The sequence below is a fragment of the Mastigoproctus giganteus genome, chromosome 7 (genome assembly GCF_048544385.1).
Source record: "Mastigoproctus giganteus isolate SK-2022 chromosome 7, ASM4854438v1, whole genome shotgun sequence".
NCBI lineage: Eukaryota > Metazoa > Arthropoda > Arachnida > Uropygi > Thelyphonidae > Mastigoproctus > Mastigoproctus giganteus.
In genome coordinates, this window is record NC_143581.1 from 217360066 (window position 1) to 217376437 (window position 16372).

Sequence of the window (16372 nt, forward strand, 5' to 3'; positions counted from 1 at the left end):
GTAATAACAATTAAAATACTTTTTGACAAATTTATTCATGCTATTATACTTCAGCCATTTTATATATACTTAAATGAAACATACAGAAATCAAACATGAGTTTTGAAAAATAGAGCTTTAAAGATCATATAATAATATTGGTATAGCAAAACTAGAATTAAGATATTTCTATAGACCTTATATTTCCATAGAATAATCTGTGTTAACAAATATCTTTATAGTTACATAAAACATTGATTCCCACAAAACATCAATTATAGCATAATATCAATTCCAGCATACAAGTTCTCATAGGTTGATTATATTTGTAATAGGTCATCTACTTCCAGTTCCACTGGTAGTTTTCTTCCTTCTACAGAGATGAATGGTTCTGAGAGTAGTTTGTAAGAGACCTTCACAATTGATGTTCCATGACAGTAGAAATTGTCAGTGCACTACACAAATTTCAGATCCTAAGAATTGAAGCACTGAACTTTGAATTGAAGCACTGAAGCACTGATATTCTGTTTAATAATAGGCACAACACTTCTGATGATTCAAGTTATAGTATTACAGTCATACAAATGGCAGTAATTACAGTTGACCAAAATGATGGCACTTACTAGGAGTCTGAGTCAACTCCTGATTCCTCCTAGGTGTACATCTTCCTGAAATTGATGCAATTTTGTGATTCATAATTTGCATTAAGTAAACTTTTCCATTCCAGTACTGATTTTTTTTTCTTCCCCCCCCCCACATCTTTGTTGATCCGGTTTTATTTCTATGCATCTTCTTGCTCTTTGCTGTTTTCTGGCTTTAGACCTCGTTCTTTCTTTGTCTTTGGTACGAGCAAATAAAGAAACCTTTCTTTTTTTTTTTTTTTTCTCTTGCTTTAGGAAAAATATAGGCACAGATTACCTTTGTCAGCATAATATTTTAAATAGCACTCTAGATTTTGGGAGGCATGAGACAAAAATAATTCTTCAGCAGTTTTTTTTTTTTTCATTATAGTTGATAACAACTGTGTGTTTATTCTGTATTGACCTTTCTACATGAGCACAATATCAATACTCCCTTGGTTTCATACATGATATAGTTCTGATGAGTGGTTAAATTTCTAATTGAAAATCGTTTGTGGAAGTAAGAATCTGATTCATATTATGTAAAATTCTTATTTGAGATTAAACTGATTTTTTTTTTTTTTTAATAACACAAGAAGATCCCTTATCTTGTCCTTGAAATCTAGATGTTACCTCTTTTCCCTTAAATCCATTCTTTGGGAAAGTGAGAAAAACGAAAAGTGACTGAGAGGAACCAGCCATACCCCAGACCACTGCCTCTCTCCATTTCTCAAAAAAAAAAAAAAAAAAAAAAAATTGGATGTGGTTTTTATTCCTTTCTTAGCCACTGTGGATCCTCTCTCTTGAATTTGAATTTAGACATGTAATGAGAGAGCGAGAAAACAAAAAGCAACTAAGGGATTTCCGGACATACCCTAGACTAATTTCATCTTTCCTCTCTCCATTTAATCCTGCATAAATAAGACATATCTTTTGGGAGAAAAGTAATAGTATCTGCTTTAATAGTATTGGCTCAATTGTTTGAATAAACTTCTGGCACTAAATCCTTGTGGTTTTTTTTTTTTTTTTTTTTTGCATTCATTAAAGTAATTCATGCTTTTGCATAAAATTTATAAAGTTAGGATAAATTCACTTCTCTTTCCTGTTTTTCTATCTATGCCATTTGATAACCTGTACTTGTTGAGCCATCCACTTACATAACTGCTGATAAAACTTACTGACAATATCCAACAAAACTGATCCATTTCTTCACCTCTATGGTCAGGTTCTTCTACGTAGGTATGATCCTGCAGTTAATCCTTTGTTTGCCATAACTTCGCTTATCCATTTTTTTTTTTTTTTTTTTCCTTTCAATTTATTTTCCATTATGGTGACCTTCTCTATGTCCAGTGCCAAATTAAGTTGGTAAACACAACAAAAACGAAAACCCTCACTCTTGTATGTTATTCAAAAGCTTATTTTAATGCAACTATTAACCTGATAACATAATCATATCCATCGTTAGCCCAATTTCGTTCCAAAGTTTCTTCCTGAGTCTGTTCGGTATTGGGAGCCATAACCCAACCCACAAATCGATCCAATAGTCAGAGGTTATCTGAGGGTGGCATTGGTGCTTCTGCTCCCTCTTGTGCACAGGTTTGTACTGGTTGAGACTACGGTTCAGTATCCGCATTATCAGCAGGGACAATCTGTTCTGTACCTTCGTCAGGAATTTGAACTTCTTCGGGAATAACTGGCTTGGTCGGTGATCGAGGAATTATTGTCACCTCATCGTTTCTAGGAAATGGTACAGAGACTTGAGGCTCTCGACTTCTGCTGCACAGGTTATACTGGTGTGTAGGCTGAGCGTGACCTCTCTCTTTATGTTCCTCTTTTGAGGCTACCTGTTCGTCTTGTACTACTGATTGTTTTTTCACACCTCTGTTTGGCAGGTATGCCAGAGAAATAGACACTGGTAAACTGGTACGTATTACGGTTTTTGGCACAATTGGCTGCTGCGATCTATAACTTTGGCTAATCTATCTACACGAACCAATTGTTTATCTCTGGGCCAGTAGATGTGTTCAATTTGAAAATTTACTGGAGAGGTCTGGGCTATCACTCTATAAGGTCCACTACTCTGACATGCCAACTTGCATGTTTGACCTGGTCTAACTTTCAGCATAAACAGGTATACCACACCCTGCCCTTGGCGCCTCCGTAGCCAGGTGGGAAGGAGCAGCAGTGCGCAGCACACGCTTCTTGATTAGACCGGGGTTCGAGCCCGTCACCACCAAATACGGAGGGTGCGGAAAGGTCAGGGAATGACCACCGCATATCCCGGAGCAATATGGCCTTAGTTGCTAATGCTGCTAAAAATCAACAAACCAACCACACTGCCCACTCTGATTTTCTTATCTACAGTTCTTGACTTTCTGCTGCTTCTTGTAGGTGTTGTTGAACTATTTCATATGTACGTTGCATCCTTGCTACCATTTGCTCTGAGTAATGTTCCAAGGAAGCATAAGTTTGTTGAATTGGAGATGTCCAAATGTGTTGAGATAGGACCTGCCCCTTCCGTATAACAAATAGTTTGATGTCTCCTGTGTAGATGAGTGAACAGCAGAGTGATATGCTGCTACTGCCAGAGGCACACAAATATGCCAGTCTGATTGTGTGGTATTGACTATGTGTGAGTATGGTGGCCAGAGTCTTATTTAGGCGTTCCACTTTGGCGTTACACTGTGGATGAAATGCAGTTGTTTGAAGCTTTTTGATTCCAAGATGTTCATAAATGTCTTTCATTAGCTGGCTGCAAAAATTATTACCGCGGTCTGTTAACAGGACTTGTGGAATTCCATGTCTTGCCACAATGAAATTAACAAATGTGCTTGCCACTTCTTCAGCTTTCTGTGTTTTCAATGGTATCACTTCTGCATACCTCGTGAAGCAATCAACAACTACTAGAAAGTATTTATCTCCCTCTAAACTGGTGGGTAGTGGTCCAAGGATGTCCATACTCACTCTATACCAAGGTGATGACAGTCGGAACTCGCATGAGGTTTGCTTTCGCCTTTGGATTAAATCCTCTTCTTTCCAAACATGAAGCACAAGTGTTCACATAATTTTTGATATCACTGTACGTATTCATCCAAAAGAAATCTTTCCAGATTCTTTGTAACGTCTTGTCAGAAGTTTGATGCCCACTTTGCGGAGCATCATGGCATGCTTTCACGACTTCCAACCTTAGTAAGTCTGGGATGACTAACTGCTCTGGAGGCCCCTGTCTAGTAGATTTTACATCAGGAAGAGTGTAGTGATATAATATTCCATCACTCAAATAGTATGAATCGGGGATGTTCACTGAAAATTAAGTAATTAAAGGATTTAAGTTTGTTATCTTCCCTCTGTAATGACGTCATCAGATCTTTAGTGGCTTGCCTTGGCATCACTAAGGCTTCTAAAGTGATTCCAGTGGATAAAGGCGCAACTGTTTTTGTTACATTTCTCTTGCATGGATTAGGCTTAGGCTTAGGCTCTTCCTCTAACACTGGTCGAGATAGGAAATCTGCACTTCAGTGCAGGTGACCTGGACGATATTTGAACTGAGAAATCATAATAATCTTGCAACATTAAATTTCATCGAGTCAATCAAGGCATTGGGTTCTTTAATTGCAGTAGATACTTCAATGCTGCTTTGTCTGAAATTATGACAAATTTCCTAGCATATAAGTAAGCTCTCGTAAATTGTGAGATCAAATACACAACAGCTAAGGTCTCCTTTTCAAAAGTGCTATACGATTTCTCAGCCTGCTTCAGCAATCTGCTTGTGTACGCAATTGGCTGTCTGGAGCCATTTTGTGATTGTTGTTCCAAAAGTCCCGCAATTGCATGCTGAGATGCATCTGTAGACAAATAGAAAGGCTGTGAGAAGTCTGGATAAATTAATAATGGTTCTGATATCAATGCTGTTTTTAGTTTTTCAAATGCTGCCTGTGTTGTTTTATTCCAAACAAAAAATGTATCTTTCTTCTTCTTCTTCTTCTTCTTCTACTACTACTACTGCTGCTGCTTCTGCTGCTGCTGCTGCCACTACTACTACTACTGCCACTGTCAATAACAGCATGGCACGTAGTAGCTCTACGTGCCATGCTGTTATTGATGGTAATAGCTGAAACAGCTACTTCCTACCCACAGATAGATGTTAAACCGTTTAACTAATTGGTTCTAATTACAGGGAAGGTAAAACTCTCGGGCTAACACACACTCCTACCCTCATTTTCCCTGTCCCATTATTTATGTCACACCAAACAGACTCAACATTGCACTGTCCACTAGGGCTTACAGTACTGGTCAAAATCTTAATACCAGTATTTCAGTATTTTTAATTTATGAAACCGGGATACGGGTATTCCAAAAACAAACGTTTTTCTCAATAAATTTTGATGACAATTAGGTGCAATAAAATAAGGAAAAAAAATAAGTACTGTAATTACTTGAATTCATGTTTTAAATAAACTTTTATTGCAATAATAAATATTCTGAAAAAATGATTAAAATACAGTTATTCTAAAAACAAAAAAATACGTATTGTTACTGCAAAGTTTAGTTATGTTTAAGCATCCACACTACCTGTCTGAATAAAGTAAGCTCTTAAGAAACATAAACAATCAATAGTATAATCGTTTAAAATGGATCTAATTTTAGTACATATTTGATTAGTGGCAGAAAACACCCTTTCGGATTCTATTCTGGTACTATTGTATTGAGATAATCGTAGACGATCTCAGTCCATATTTTCTAGGCTTTGAACTTTTTTAGCAAAAATAGTTTAAAGTATTTCATTAATTTCCGACTCAAGTTCATCTTTTAAAATCTCATTGGAGTCGGACAATTTCTTATTTTGGAAAGATTTGGCAGAACACTGATGTTCTGTTCCATGTTAGTCTTCCGTGGTTGAATTATGTTCATCATTTTCTGAAGGAGAAAGACATTTTATTAAGTGAAGTATAATTTTCACTATAGTATCTTTACTGAGTCTGGGAGAGAGCAAAGAGTGGAGATAAGGAATAAAGAAGAGAGCAAAGAGGGCAGTTAAGGAATTCTTCACATATATAAATGCAAAGAACAGAAGGACAAATCAGATCGGACCCTTATGTAATGGACGTGGGATAGTATTAGAAAAAGTTGCAGATGAACTCAACAGTTACTTTGCATCGATATTTACATAAAAAAACCCTTTGTGCCAATGAGATATTATGGAAATGAAGTTGAAAAAAATGTAATTAATATATGAGAGCTTGAAGGACAGGGTGCATGCCCTTGAAGGATTAAAAGTGAGGGGCCCATCAAACTCTCAGCTGCCCACACCAATGCCAAAGCTTGCACTTGGTCATCACACAACACAGCAGCAGCCCCCAAGGCAGATTGTGCTGGTCCCAAAGGAAGTAGTAGTTGTTGGTGACTCTATTGTCAGGGAAAGGGGAAACATGCTTTGTAAAAAGGATAGGTGGAACAGGATCAGGGTATGTCTGCCAGGGGCAAAGGTTGATGACGTTGTAGAGCGGATATCATATTTTAAGGGCACAAAAGGTGATATAGTTGTACACGTTGGCACTAATGATATTAAGAGTAGGAGACCGGCGGAATTACTTAACAAGCACAGGTCACTGTTGAAAAAAAGCCGTGAATTAGGGTTGAATTTGAAACTGTCTGCAATTCTGCCCAGACACGATAGGAGGGAGTATATGATGAGAGCCCTGTCGATCAATACGGCCCTGGAAAGATTGTGCAAGGCTCAAGCGATAGAATTTTTTTCAGCCTGGTCTGTACTTGTTAACAGGAGAGACTGCTTCTATAGGGATGGGATACACTTAAATAGAAAGGGTGCAAGAATGTTTGCTGATGCTATCGAGGCAGTGTTAGGTGGGTCGGAAAACTACTAGATTGGGGGGATACAAGGACTAATAGATTAACAGTAGCCACTGGCAGAGGTGAAAGTGATTCTTGCACTGCTTCTATGGAAATGAGCCGCAGCCTGGAAAATAAGATGCAGGATATTTCAGAGACTGCTTTGGGGTACAAATAAACACATAGGTTGTGTTAGGGTAGCTAAGAAAAAGAACAGGTGCATGTATACTTGAGTGTACACCAATGCTAGGAGTTTAGTAAATAAATTTGATGAATTTGAGGTATTGCTTAAAGCATCAAAGGCAGATATTGTTGGGATATCAGAGACTTGGTGTCACACAGATATAAGGAATGCAGAACTGGAATTTGGGGAGTACAACGTCTACAGAAAGGATAGACTGGATAAGAAGGGAGGAGGGGTTATGCTATTAGTTAAGAAATACATAAAATCCAAGGAAGTGAAGCCAGTGGACATCGCTGGACAGTGCAGTGTCGAGTCAGTTTGGTGTGACATAAGCATTGGGAGATCAAAATTGAGAGTAGGAGTGTGCTATAGGCCTAATGACTCTGATGAGTATAATAAGAAACTGTACAGGGAAATAGTGGGCCAGTAAATCAGAGAGTCTTATAATGGGGGATTTTAATTTCCCAGATATTCACTGGAATTTGGGTGCTGGTCACTCACACACTAACAAGGCTTTTGTGGATTTATTGGATGATTGTTTTCGACATCAGCATGTTCGGGAGGCAACTAGAGGGAGTAATACTCTTGATTTGATTATCAGTAGTGATTCTTCATGCATTAAGAATCTGCAGGTAAATGAACCACTAGGTGGCAGTGATCACAGTGTGCTGAAGTGAGATTTACTCAAAGAGGCAACTACCATTAGGGGTAAAGGGGAAGGGTTATTGCTTTCGTAAAGGCGACTACGATGGACTGAGACAGTATTTAAATTCTATACAGTGGGACCAACTGATGATGTTACCAACAGCAAATTCAAAATGGGAAGCATTCAAAGAACTTATCTTGGAAACTACTAGGCTTTATGTACCAACTAAGAAATATTGTTCAAGGTTTAGGCCTAAGTGGATGTCAGATGAACTAATGAGACATATGGCAGAGAAGAAAAATGCATGGGATACATACAAATTAACACGTGACACAGAAGCCTATGATAGATACAAGTTGATCTGTAACCAAGTTACAAAGGAGGTTAGGCAGGCGAAGGCAGATTACGAGAAATCTTTGGCAAGGGATGCACAGAAAAACAGCAAAGAGTTCTTTACTTATGTAAACTCTAGAAGGAAGGGGATGGATCAGATTGGTCCACTTGATATCGATGGGTGAACTGTTGATGCCACTGGCAGAGGTGAAAGAGATTCTTGCACTGCTTCTATTGGAATGAGCAGAAACCTGAAAAACAAGATTCAGGGTATTTCAGAGACTGCTGGGAGTCATTGCGGTACAAGTAAACACATGGGTTGTGTTAGGGTAGCTAAGAATAGAAATAGGTGCATGTATACTTGCGTGTACATCAATGCTAGGAGTTTAGTAAATAAATTTGATGAATTTGAGGTATTGCTCAAAACATCAAAGGCAGATATTGTTGGGATATCAGAGACTTGGTGTCACACAGATATAAGGAATGCAGAACTGGAATTTGGGGAGTACAACGTCTACAGAAAGGATAGACTGGATAAGAAGGGAGGAGGGGTTATGCTATTAGTTAAGAAATACATAAAATCCAAATAAGTGAAGCAAGTGGACATCGCTGGACAGTGCAGTGTCGAGTCAGTTTGGTGTGACATAAGCATTGGGAGATCAAAATTGAGAGTAGGAGTGTGCTATAGGCCTAATGACTCTGATGAGTATAATAAGAAACTGTACAGGGAAATAGAGTGGGCCAGTAAATCAGAGAGTCTTATAATGGGAGATTTTAATTTCCCAGATATTGATTGGAATTTGGGTGCTGATCACTCACACACTAGCAAGGCTTTTGTGGATTTATTGGATGATTGTTTTCTACATCAGCATGTTTGGGACGCGACTAGAGGGAGGAATAATCTTGGTTTGATTATCAGCAGTAATTCTTCATGCATTAAGAATCTGCAGATAAATGAACCACTAGGTGGCAGTGATCACAGTGTGCTGAAGTGGGATTTACTCAAAGAGGTAACTACCATTAGGGGTAAAGGGAAGGGTTATTGCTTTCGTGAAGGCGACTACGATGGACTGAGACAGTATTTAAATTCTATACAGTCGGACCAACTTTTTTGTAGCAGTAAGCTACAAAAAATCTTGTAATAACTGAGAGTAAAGTGGAGGAGAAATTGTTGAAGATAAACACAAGAAAGGCACCCGGGGTGGATGGGATCTATCCAGTTATATTAAAGGAGGCAGCAGAGGAAGTAAGCAAACCCTTAGCCATAATTATGAGAGCTTCCTTGGACTCAGGGGAGGTACCCACAGACTAGAGATGTGCAAATGTGACCCTAATTCACAAAGCAGGATCAAAGGCTGACACAAGTAATTATAGACCTGTGAGTTTAACTTCTGTTCCAGGAAAATTAATGGAGGCACTAGTTAAAGAAGCACTGCAGGATCATTTAGACAAGACTTCAGTTATAGCTCGGACACAGCATGGTTTTGTTAAGGGGAAGTCTTGCCTGACCAATTTGATTGGATACTATGATGCAGTCACAAAGGAACTGGATGCAGGGAATAACTTTGATATTATATACTTGGATCTTAGAAAGGCTTTTGATACTGTTGCACATGGAAGACTGCTGCACAAATTGGAGCAGTGTGACATTGGAGGCAAATTGCTGCTGTGGATAAAGGGGTGGCTGAGGGGGAGAAGACAGAGAGTGGTAATCAATGGACACTGCTCGTCGTGGACTAATGTTATTAGTGGAGTCCCTCAGGGCTCAGTGTTGGGTCCATTATTGTTTTCTGTATTCATAAATGATATTGATGATGGTATATCAAGCTTAATGTCGAAGTTTGCAGACGATACAAAGGTAGGCAGGGTTGTCAAGGACACTACTGACACTATGCTGCTGCAACAGGATCTGGAAAGGTTGAGCAGATGGGCTGAGAGGTGGCAAATGAAGTTGAACATTGACAAATGTAAAGTACTACACATGGGAAACAGCAACCCCAGAACAACGTATCAACTCAGTGGTACTCTACTGACAGTGGTAGAGAATGAAAGGGACCTGGGGGTGGTTGTGCAGACAGATATGAAGTTCTCTGAGCAGTGCAGACGGGCTGCAAGAGTAGCTCATGGTGTATTGTCAATGATATATAGGAATTTTTCTAGCAGGGATAAGGAGGTGATTATTCCCTTGTATAAGGCAATGGTCAGGCCACACCTAGAGTACTGTATACAGGTCTGGAGGCCTTATTTCAAGAAGGATGTAGAGCTGCTGGAACGAGTACAGAGAAGGGCAACAAGATTAGTGAATGGAACAAAGGGGTGCTCTTATGTAGAAAGGCTTAAGTTTTGCAAATTACAGTGTCTGGAGACTAGGCACCAGCGAGGTGATCTGATAGAGGTGTATAAAGCATTGAATGGTTTGAGCATGCTCAATGCTGATGGGATTCTTCCTCTCGCTCAGAATAATCACCTGAGAGGGCATAAATTCAAATTGAGGAAAGACAGATGTAGGATAGACGTGCAGAAATTTGCCTTTAGCCAGCGAGTGGTTGGTTGGTGAAACAGACTTCCATCCCTTGTCGTGGAAGTTGATAGCCTAAATAAGTTTAAGGCTCAGCTGGACAGGTATTTTGAACGAACAGAGGGGTGAAGTGGAAGTGGTTTTTTTTTTTTGGCTGATGCTGCATAAGCTTGCTTTCTTGCATCAAATGCTTCTACTAATGGTAATGCTAATGCTGCTCAGGTAGCTAACAAACTGAAGGAATATTTTGCATCGACATTCACACATGAGGAGTTATTCAGCGAGGGGAATGCCAGAGGTGTATTCAAATTTGGCAGTAAGCTAGAGAATCTTGTAATAACTGAGAGTAAAGTGGATGAGAAATTGTTGAAGATAAATACAAGAAAGGCACCTGGGGTGGATGGGATCTATCCAGTTATATTAAAGGAGGCAGCAAAGGAAGTAAGCAAACCCTTAGCCATAATTATGAGAGCTTCCTTGGACTCAGGGGAGGTACCCACAGACTGGAGATGTGCAAATGTGACCCCAATTCACAAAGGAGGAACAAAGGGCGACACAAGTTATTATAGACCTGTTAGTTTAACTTCTGTTCCTGGAAAATTAATGGAGGCACTGGTTAAAGAAGCACTGCAGGATCATCTAGACAAGACTTCAGTTATATCTAAGACAAAGCATGGTTTTGTTAAGGGGAAGTCTTACCTGACCAATTTGATTGGATACTATGATGCAATCACAAAAGAACTGGATGCAGGGAATAACTTTGATATTATATACTTGGATCTTAGAAAGGCTTTTGATACTGTTGCACATGGAAGACTGCTGCACAAATTGGAGCAGTGTGGCATTGGAGGCAAATTGCTGCTATGGATAAAGGGGTGGTTGAGGGGGAGAAGACAGAGAGTGGTAATCAATGGACACTGCTCATCGTGGACTAATGTTATTAGTGGAGTCCCTCACGGTTCGGTATTGGGTCCCTTATTGTTTTCTGTATTTATAAATGACATTGATGATGGTATACCAAGCTTAATGTCCAAATTTGCAGACGATACGAAGGTTGACAGGGTTGTCAAGGACACTACTGACACTATGCTACTCCAACAGGATCCGGAAAGGTTCAGCAGATGAGCCGAGAGGTGGCAAATGAAGTTTAACATTGACAAACGTAAAGTACTACATATGGGAAACAGCAACCCCGGAGCAACGTATCAACTCTGTGGTACTACACTGACAGTGGTAGAGAAGGAAGGGACCTGGGGGTGGTTGTGCAGGCAGATATGAAGTTTTCTGAGCAGTGCAGACGGGCTGCAAGAGTAGCTCATGGAGTATTGTCAATGATATACAGGAATTTTTCCAGCAGGGATAAGGAGGTGATTATTCCATTGTATAAGGCAATGGTCAGGCCACACCTAGAGTACTGTATACAGGTCTGGAGGCCTCATTTCAAGAAGGATGTAGAGCTGCTGGAACGAGTACAGAGAAGGGCAACAAGATTAGTGAATGGAACAAAGGGGTGCTCTTACGAAGAAAGGCTTAAATTTTGCAAATTATAGTGTCTGGAGACTAGGCACCAGTGAGGTGATCTGATAGAGGTGTATAAAGCCTTGAATGGTTTGAGCATCCTCAATGCTGATGAGATTCTTCCTCTTGCTCAGAATAATTACCTGAGAGGGCATAATTTCAAATTGAGAAAAGACAGATGTAAGATAGACATGATTAAATTTGCCTTTAGCCAGCGGGTGGTTGGTTGGTGGAATAGACTTCCATCCCTTGTCGTGGAAGTTGATAGCCTAAAGAAGTTTAAGGCTCAGCTGGACAGGTATTTCGAAAGAACAGAGGGGTGAAGTGGAAGTGGTTATTTTTTATTTATTTATTTATTTTATTTTATTTTTTTTTTTGGCTGATGCTGCATAAGCTTGCTTTCTTGCATCAAATGCCTCTACTAATGCCAATGCTAATGTTTAAATTTCAAATGATTATTTAATGAGAACTTTTGCGCCTATAGGCGAGTAAGGCTCCTGTGGTTGATGGCATATACTCTATAATCTTAAAGGAGGGGGACAAGTGAGTGCATTGAACCATTAAGGCTAGTTATGAGAGCATCACTGGACAGGAGAGATTCTGTTGGATTTGTGTAAGTTAGAACGTAAAGGGAAATTACCGACCAGCCAGCCAGTCTAACTTCAGTAGTAGGGAAAATCATGGAAGCAATGATCAAGGGTGGAATTCGGGATCACTTAGATGGAAATGGAATTCTGTAGGATACACAGCATGGTTTTGTAAAGGAAAAATCATGTTTAATAAATCTGGTTAGCCATTTTGACAGGTCACTCTTGAGCTGGATTTAGGGAATAATTTCGACATTGTTTATTTGGATTTCAGCAAACCATTTGACTCAATCCCACATGAATGGTTATTTTATAAGTTCGAGCCGGCTGGAATCATAGGGAAAATCCTTAGATGGATAGCACGATCGCTTGTGGGCACCAGGCAGAAGGTTGTGATAAATGGTTATTCCTCAGATTGGGTTAATGTAAGAAGTGGGGTTCTCCAAGGATCAGTATTGGGACCACTGTCATTTTTGATTATCTTAAATGACATCTGTGAAGGGATAGACAGTGCGAGGTCTAAACTTGCAGATGATGTAAAGATCAGTGGAGTAGTTAATGATCGCCGCCAAGCAGAGCTTCTTCAGAGTGACCTAGATAGACTTCTGGAATTGTCAGAAAAGTGGCAGCTATTGGTGGAGTTGAACTAAAGTCAGTAGTGGAGGAACGGGACTTGGGAGTTACAATACGGTCAGACATTAAGTTGTCCGAGAATTGTGGACAGGTTGCAACGTTGCATGGTGTCCTATCAATGATTTATCGAACATTTGCTAGTAGAGATAACAATGCCATAATCACATAAAGGTGATTTTATAACCTTTGTGATTAAATTGTAAATAATTAATTTTTTTAAATTAGTACCGAAAAATCGGTATTTTTTGTATCAATACCGGAAAAAAATTACCAGGATCCAGGTATTCGAGATCCCGGTATTGTAAGCCCTACTGTCCACCCATGTCAACTGGATGCACTTCCTTAGATTTTATGTATTTCTTAACTAACAGCATAACCCCTCCCTCTCTACCCGTCCTGTCCTGTCTATCCTTTCTGTACACATTGTACTCCCCAAATTTCAATTCTGCACTACTTATATCTATGTGGTACCACATCTCTGATATCCCAACAATATCCACTTTTGGTGTCTTGACCAGCACTTCAAATTCATCAAATTTATTTACTATACTCCCAGCATTGGTGTACATGGAAGTATACATACACCTATTCTTACTCTTTGTTAACCTAACACAACCCATGTATTTACTTGTCCCATGATGACTCCTAGCAACCCTTGAAACCCAGTACCTTGCTTTGCAGGCTACTGCTCATTCCAATAGAAGCAGTACAAGAATCTCTTTCACCTCTGCCTGTGGCTACTGTTAATCTATTAGTCTGTGAATCCCCCTCCCCCTAAGCTAGCAGTTGTCTAACCCACTTAACACTGCCTCAATAGCATCAGTAAATATTTCTATTTAAGTGTATCCCATCCCTGTAGGAACAATCTCTCCTGTTAACAAGCACTGACCATTCTGACAAAAATTCTACCCCATCTACGAGAATGCAGTGATGCAGTGTATTTGTATACCTTCCAAGTGGTGGTTTCGTCCACTAGCAAGATTGGAACCAGGTATCCCATGAATTCTGTCCTTTCAGTGTATGTGCAATATATATTATCAAAATACATAAATTATGTTAATTAAAACAGAAGCATTGAAATATTTTGTTTTCATCATTCAATTTACTTTCACAAGATCACATTTCTTGGAGCCGCTGAAATTCAATAAAAGTTTATAAAATGGGCTTTCATTTTATACTTAAAATTTGAGGTGTGTCAAAAATTCTTTTTTGTAAAATTGAAAGTCCAGGAATTGATGTTCATAAGTCAGAAAATTACTTTACGGGCTAAAACTAATATGCATGAATTTTTTTATCAGTCAGCAATACATGGTTTCTCTAGTGCATATGAGATAAAACAGATGTGGTTTGTATTAAATTTTAACACAGTACCTTGGTTTTTAAGTAAATCTCATTAACTTTTACATTTTTGAATACCAAAAATGCAGCCAATATTTAATTTCAACTCAAACTTTTTTTGAGCTGAAATTGAATGCTGGCTTAATCTCTTGAGGAAGAGTGAAGATATTGATATTTATTTGAAGTAGTTTTGAAGAAAGGTGATACATTGTCAATGTGTGGAACATTAAATGCACAAGGCAATAATATGTTATGGGTAGAAATTACCTATATAATATCAGTGTAAGTACACCAAATTTACCCATGAGTTTAACTACATACGTAGTGTAATGGCATCATTTAGGTTTTATCTCATATTGTGGCTACCTTCACTATGAGATATCAGATATTGTACTACTTCAAATAAATATCATTGTCTTCACCATTTAGCATCTCTGATATTGTGGAATTAACTTCGCAACCATGATGGCATGTCTGCCTTATCAGGGTACCTGCCCGCCCACTGATGAGTGAGCAGACAAGCTCCGAAATGCATCTGGGTGGTGGTGTCCATTGAGAATAAATAACAGTAGTCCTCTCTACTAGAGAAGCGTTATTTATTTGAAGTAGTCCAATACCTGGTATCTCATTGTGAAGGTAGCCACAATATGAGATAAAATCTAAACGATGTCATTACACTACATATGTAGTTAAACTTATGGGTAAACTATGGTGTATTTACACCAATATTATATAATCATCAATGTGTGTATTCCTGTTATAAGTATTCTGAATCCCCACTTTTCTGAAATAAACAATATCCTGTGTTATCTGTCACAAGTAAACACATTCCTTTAATAGGTTCCAAAATGAATTATAATTGTTTTTTCCTGTTTCCAGGAAAAAACAATTATAATTCACATATTTTATTATAATTCACATATTCAAAAAACAATTATTTGCTTACTTCACTGAAGTGCAGTAAGCAAATCTATTCATTTTTGAAATTTAAAGTATGTTAGGTGATGGCTTTATAGTTTAACTGATTTGTGGATTCATCTTTTAAGCAATGCAATTAGCTAATTAGAATCATAAATACCCATTTATCTAGTTGATAAATTCATATAATCTAGATAAAAAAATGTGAGTTAAGTTTTACAAAACTATTTAATTTTATATAATATAAAATGAAATGGTTCAATTTAAAACCAGCTAATTTTTCTAAACACTAAAATCTTCAGATTTTGTAAGGAGATATGAAATATGCAAAAAAAAGAAGAAGAAATAATTTAGAAAAAATAAATAAGATTTTGCATTAAAAAGACAAAAATCTTTCCAATATAAAGTTAGATTGGCAGGCTAGGAATAGGAAAAAAGAATATTGTTTATTACCCAACTTTTTTTTTTTTTAATATTTTGGTCTATTATATTTTGCAAAGTAGCTGAAGGTATAGCAGTTATATGCACAGATGGGAAGATTATAATTTCCTAGGTATATATACTGCTTATTATCATCAGTATATGTACCTAGTGTCAAACAGTTTGTAATCTTTAAAAGTTAATTTTATTCCATTCAGATTATAATGTAATTATTTTTCTAGGTGAAGCAAGACATGTGTTTCATGTAGATGTACTATATAATAAGGAGAGAGAATGGCATAAAACATTTACTGTTATTTTGGGACCAGATGAACCTATTAATGCTGAAATTGGAAATGTGTCTGTGGCTACAGTTACTATTTCTGATTATGAAGCTTCAGGAGGTGGCGTGCTACCAGTTCCTCCAATTGTAAGTTGGTAAATCACGTTTCATACATTTATCTTCAGTGATACATCAGAAATATTTAGTATGTTGATTTTTTTGAATGTGCTATTTACTTTTAACAAGTTATTTTGCTTTTAGCAAGTTATTGGTAATTTGTCTGAAGTAATTTAACATTAAATATAAGAAGGCACTTACCTTTGTTTTTTCAATGTGCTGCTTGTATAAACAATACATACAATAAAATTATTTACACTCATGAATTTTAGAGCCCAGGAAACAATTTAACCCATTCTCCCATTCAAACCAATGAAAGGGCACCTATTCCACTGTTAACCTGAAAATATGGAAACATACCAGTTTCAAACAAGAAACCAAAGGACAATTCGATTAAAATAATAAAATACCTTGGTCCATTGTAATAG

General features: G+C 37.9%; 1 protein-coding gene across 4 annotated transcripts in view; it reads left to right on the forward strand.

Annotated features, from left to right (window-relative positions):
* Window positions 1-16372, forward strand: part of LOC150083681 (extracellular matrix organizing protein FRAS1-like) — an 866422-nt gene that overhangs the window by 727288 nt on the left and 122762 nt on the right. For all 4 annotated transcript variants that reach the window (XR_016547213.1, XM_090378121.1, XM_090378123.1 and 1 more), the window contains one exon: window positions 15787-15974. Coding sequence is in view for 3 of the 4 variants with exons in the window: in XM_090378121.1 (XP_090234247.1) it covers window positions 15787-15974 (188 nt within the window). In the remaining variant the exon portion in view is untranslated. The remainder of the gene's footprint in view (window positions 1-15786; window positions 15975-16372) is intronic.